This window comes from Bombina bombina, chromosome 4 (assembly GCF_027579735.1).
Source record: "Bombina bombina isolate aBomBom1 chromosome 4, aBomBom1.pri, whole genome shotgun sequence".
NCBI classification, from domain to species: domain Eukaryota; kingdom Metazoa; phylum Chordata; class Amphibia; order Anura; family Bombinatoridae; genus Bombina; species Bombina bombina.
Window position 1 is genome coordinate 471,881,920 of NC_069502.1, and position 6,257 is coordinate 471,888,176.

General features: G+C 40.3%; 1 protein-coding gene across 1 annotated transcript; it reads left to right on the forward strand.

Moving 5' to 3' along the window:
* Positions 1-262: 262 nt before the first annotated feature.
* KBTBD11 (kelch repeat and BTB domain containing 11) lies at positions 263-5,635 on the forward strand. Its single transcript, XM_053710366.1, has one exon. It carries the CDS (start codon positions 846-848, stop codon positions 2,811-2,813), a length of 1,968 nt encoding a protein of 655 aa, XP_053566341.1. The 5' UTR covers positions 263-845; the 3' UTR covers positions 2,814-5,635.
* Positions 5,636-6,257: the final 622 nt, after the last annotated feature.

Here is a 6,257-nt window from a genome sequence, read left to right on the forward strand (position 1 = left end):
TCAGATACCTGGAAAGAATGTTTGCAGAATGTGAACAAAGGCTTATAATGTCAGCTGTTCAAGTTCAACCTTAAATAAACAACCAGCTTCTTCAGTGACCAGCTGAGACACAAAATATTGCATGCCCAGCACCCAGGTTGCTCTGGGAAGAAGAGGACATCATTGACACTCATAAGTGAAAGCTGCTTAACTTCTAAAGAGAATTATAACTGTCCATGCAGTGTCACCTTAAGGATAAACAAATGTCAAATTCACCATCGCTCCCAGTGCAGAAACTTATGGGTACATTTAACATAAAAAGTGAAGGTTTTGCAAGACTCAACAGTTCTTCTTTTGGATAACTACCAAAGAATTAAGAACATTTATAACAGCACTTGCTCTGCTAACTTGTCCCTGCCTCACTACTTTACATATTTGTTTTAGACTCGAATTTGGATAAAAGTTGAATCACTTTTAGAAATTGACATGCCCAAACCTGAGCAGTAGTTATGGAAATGCCTGCTCTTAACTTGTTAATATGAAACTACCAGACGGAAATGGCAATGAAATAACCTTAGCACCACTATTCGGACAGTGATGATAATGAAAGTAAATCAATCATTAGCAAGCAAACTTTGGAAAGTTTGTAACACAGCAAGTTCAATAGTTCAGTCTTAATATGTAACCACTGCAGCACTAACACACCCCTCAGCTCTCAGGAGAGAGAACTGTAGCCAGCACAAGGCACAGTGTTGAAACAAACCCTAACTGGGTCTATGCCAAGGACGCAAGAGTGAAGCAAGGAAAACCACACATAGCACACACGGGTTACTATTATGTGCTTCACTTGATTGCAGTTAGGGATCATGGAGAACTCATTGTCCGTTACATCATGTTATCCTGCTGATAGGAATGAAGCCAGGACTGGAGCATTTGCTAAAATGACTTGTGATTATGAGACTGGCCCTGCAGATCGCCTGGAGGCGAGTGTCAGTTCTGGGCAGCTTCAGCACATCCTGGCGGACAGCGCACACAAGACCGAGGCTAATGGGGGGTATAGCGGCCACCAGCAGCAGGGGCGCAGTGGTGGCCATTCCCCGGGAGAGCCCAGCTTCCCATACGATGCAGGGAACACACAATTGGGTGACGGTGCCATGGTTGTAGTGGGCAACCGATGGGAAATGAACAATGCCACGTCAGAATCAGAAGAGGAGGGAGAGGAAAGGAGCACATCTGAATCCAGCTCGTTTTGTGATCAACTGCCTGGGCTAGAGCCAGGGAAACAGCTGGATCACGGGGAGGAAACTCAGCGGGAGCAGATGAAAGCTGTGAGAGGAAGCGCAGGCTCTGAGGGGCGGCAGGATGAGGGCGCCCTTGGTGCTACCCCTGGAGAACCTGACCTGGTGATAGAAGTGACGGGTGGTCAGAGGATCAGAGCGCACAAATCTGTGCTCGCTGAGAAAAGTGACTACTTCAGGGCTAGATCCTCCAGGGATATACTTAAAATTAAAGGCGTGAGTTACCAGACCCTGCAGCTGCTTGTGGATTACATATATAACTTAAAGCTGGAGGTCAGGCAGGACAACGTGGTGGAAGTGATCAGCGGTGCAAAGTTCCTGCAGATCCCCTGTGCGGTGCAGTGCGCTATGGACAGCATGCGATCCCAGATCTCACTGAAAAACTGCTACCAGGTGCTGCATATCGCCAAGAAACAGCGACTGAACGAGCTCAAGGAAGCGGCTTACAAGTTCATGAGTGATCATTTCCTGCAGGTACTAAGGGACCCAGCGGTCTATGGGAGGCTGACAGGGGCAGAGAGGGACCTGATCTTGCAACGTAGGCAAGACGGCAAGCAGCATTTGGTTGTGGCGGAAATAAATGATGCCTTTGAGCGTCTGAGCAGTAGTAGCAGACCCCAGAGCCGGGAAAGTAGCAGACCGCAGAGCCCCTCATCAGTGGTGTCACTAGAGGATGATGGCACCTCATACCAAGTGCATTGTTACAGTGAGACCAGCGGTCACTGGGGATCCTTGACTAGGCTGCCAGAAGAAGCCAACACTAAGGGTTGCGGGGTCTGCGTGCTGTATAACTACCTGTTCATTGCTGGTGGAATTAAGGGTTATGGGGACAAAGCAAAGCTCTCAGATCAGGTGTTCTGCTATAACCCCCTAACTGACTCATGGGAGAAGATGCGGTCCATGTCACAACCCCGCTCTCAGCTCAAGCTTCTGGCCTTGGATGGCTACCTATATGCCATAGGAGGCGAGTGCCTCTTTACTGTGGAGAGGTATGATCCCCGAATGGACCGCTGGAGCTCGGTGGCTCCGTTACCAAAGGGGGCATTTGCAGTAGCACATGAAGCCACCGCTTGCAACGGTGAGATCTATGTGTCAGGGGGAACACTTTTCTACAGGTTGCTTAAATATGATCCAAAACGGGACGAGTGGCAGGAGTGTCCCTACAACAACAGCCGCCGCCGTTCGGCAGGGATGGTATCTCACAGAGGTTGCATTTATCGCTTTGATGTGAGCAGGGAACATGGTCTCAGTGTGTTCACCTACAACTCAATGGCAAGGCACTGGAGTGAGGGCGTAAGTTTGCTGCGCCCCGGGCATGGACCAGCACCACCCACCCACCCCTTCCGCTGCACAGTGATGGGGAGCTACATCTACTGTCTAAATCGATCATGTACTCTGCAGGTACCGTTGCCCCCTGAGGGATCAGGAGGGGAGATGGGCAGCTGTCAGCCAGAACATTGGCCCCCACCAGAAGAGACCAAAGGGGTCCTCTGTCCATTTGTGTTGTCCCTGCCAGAGATTAAGCAAGCTCACTGAATCAAATGCTCGTACACTATTTGTGATAGAAAAAAAATTGGCAACCTGTAAAATCTAATTGACATCCAACACTTGTTATAGAGCAGTATACATTATTAGAAAACCTAATCAAATGTCACTCTTTTTAATGGAGTCCTGGATTTCATGGTAACAGAATATTTTTTTGTGTAAAGAACGAAAGTGTAAATTAAATCAGACTCAGTTCTTCACCAATATCTAGAAAAGGTTATGTACCTTACCTGTGACCCCTACAAGGTAACAGCAAAACTGAGCTTCTTTCATGTAGCACTGTTCCTTTTATTTGTGTCTGTAGGAGATCATGTGTAATAGACCAGAGACCACAGTCATGCTTTTTAAGAATATAAAATGCAAAGTACGATGTGTGCATTTAATCAAATAATAACATTTGCACTAACCACTAACAGATTCATTTCCTTATGTTCAGGAATTGCTCAGCCTTCTGGGAAGAATAGGCTGAGAATTTTAGTGGAGATTAGAAGATGCTAGTCTGCACAAAACGGTAAAGCTGAAAGATTCATGCTAAAGACTGCTGCTTGCTGTAAGACTGCCAGAATATAAAGTCTGACAATGCAATTAATCGTTTAGTGATGAATGGAAGGGGAGAGTAAAGTACAGTTGTACAGCAAAATATTTTACCTGGAACTTTCTGCTAAAGCATGAAAACTGCCTACCTGACAGTCATAATATAGCTGCATGATTGTCCTTAAACAAAGCTTCAATGTGTTTTACTTTTATATGATATATATATATATATATATATATATATATATTTGTGTGTGTGTATGTATGTGTGGGGGGTTGTATCTGTAAATAAGCAGCATGCTGCACTAATTTTGTCTTACTGATTTTTACATTGCAATCAGCAATCTATGGTTTCATGGTCTTATTTAAAGTCTTATTTGCTGTATTTTATTCAATTGGTTGGCGTTGCTATATAATGAAATACACTCAACATACATTACCTATTTGTTTGGCCACTCTATCCCCTATATTTTTAAATCTTGCCTTCATTACATATGATACATCAATCAAGGATACAACATCATATATTTTATGTCACATAGTAGTGACTAGAGGTATTAAAACAAGAAAAAAACTGCAGTTTAGAGATTAAATAAGTCACATTAGTTTTACATGAAAATGTATAGAAGGGTTTAAACTGATCTTAAAGGGTCATGAAATCCAAACATTTTCTTTCATTCTTTCTAATTTACTTCTATTATCTAATTTATTTCATTCTCTTTGTATCATTTGTTGAAGGAGCAGCAATGTACTACTAGTTTATAACTGACCACATGGGTGAGCCAATGACAATCTATATATATATATAACCAGCCACCAATCAATATCTAGAACCTGTGTTCTTTGCTGCTCCTGATCTTGCCTAAATTAACCTTTCAGCAAAGGATAACAAGAGAAGGAAGCAAATAAAAAATAGAAGTAAATTGGATAGTTGTTTAAAATGGTATTCTCTATCTGAATAATGAAAGAAAAATTTTGGGTTTCATGTCCCTTTAAATATAATAGGACATGCGTGTTTGTACACAACAGTAACAGACTTGCATATCTCTGTTGGTGAAAGGACACACTTAGGGCTCGATTTATCAATCATTTGGGGAATTCTCCTTTCTGTTTTCTGCAGCTCTCCTTAGGAGAGGCGCAAATGCCTGTATTTATCATAAAAAGTTGTTTTTTCTCCATAGGAGAGCTGAGAAGAACTAAAGATACATTTCTCCAGTCGGATTAGTATCTTCTCCTTATTTATCACTAAAAATAAGCAAATATTCTCCATGTCAATCATATATAAACCAATAGAAATCTTTATACAGCCTTCCTAGTAGCTTTGTTAACGCTCCTCTTCAGCAAACTTTCATATAAGAAAATAGATCTACATTTTCATTGTTTTTGTGCTTAAATTTTAGCACTTTTTTATATCTTATTTTTATGCCCCACTAGATATAATTTTTGTGCTCTGTTATATATTATTTTGGTACTCCATTATATATATTTTTTCACTCCATCATAAATTATTATTGCGCTCCAATAGCCATTATTATTGTGATTTGTTATAGATAATTTTTGCACCTTGTAGAGCCCTTTTTTTGTGTAACTGCTTCTACAATTGGTAGAGAACAGATTTCTTATGCTGTTCTCCACTGGAGAACTTTAATGCATGAACTTGCAGGAGAACTTTCAGTCCTCCACAGTAGAATATAAATGATAAATTTGTAACTAGGAGAATTGTGAAAACTATATGAAATACAACTAAAAAGATCTAATGTAACCCTATTTCTGGAGAACATGTTCTCCAAGGAGAGTGAGAACAGAGTAGGAGAATTTTACAGTGGAACTTGCCCAATTTTAGGCGTATTTTTGAATGATAAATAGGGGAATTATTTCTCAGGAGAACTTTTAGGAGAAAATATAGGAGAATATGAATGATAAATTGAGCCCTTAGACAAGAATAAAAGCAACAAATTTAATGAAAAATAGAACACATATTTTAAGAAAGCATTTATTAGATAAAACAAGAATAATGTTACATTGCCTTTATACATTTTGAGGAACAAAATAGAAGGTATATCTGAGTGAGGCGCATTTCTCTGCCTAACCTTGGGCTCTATGTCAGGCAGATTTTAAATTAACTCAAACTTAACAAAAAAAGTCAATATAAAATATCCTGGACTTTATTTAAGGGACAGTCAAGTCAAAATTAAACTTTCGCGATTCAGACAGGGCATGCAATTTTAAACAACTTTCCAATGTACTTTTATTATTAAATTTGCTTTGTTCCCTTGGTATTCTTTGTTGAAAGCTAAACCTAGGTAGGCTCATCAACTGATTTCTAAGCCGTTGAAGGCTGCTTCTTATCTCAGTGCATTTTGACATTTTTTCACAGTTAGACACTGATAAATCATGTGTGCCACATAGATAACATTGTGCTCACTCCCGTGGAGTTATTTATGAGTCAGCACTGATTGACTAAAATGCAAGTCTGTCAAAAGAACTGAAATAAGGGGGTTGTCTGCAGAGGCTTAGATAAAAGGTAATCACTGAGATAAAAAGTGTATTAATATAACTGTTGGTTATGCAAAACTGGGGAATGGGTAAAAAAGAGATTAGCTATCTTTGTAAACAATAAACATTCTCAAGTAGACTGTCCTTATAAGATGACATGCCTGGGTTAAAAATGGTACAAGTAAAATTATACAGCAATACATTATTTATATATGCTACAATAGCTTTCCAGAGCTATTTTAATCATCTGTTTTATATAATGTTCTATTTTTTGATTTGTGATCATGAGAGGATGATACATTCCTTTTTTTTCCAGCGGTGAAGCAGTACAATCCAATAGAAATTGACATACTATGGCTGTTTTCTACAAGAATGCTGCTACGTTAAATGGTGGTCTAGGAGGGA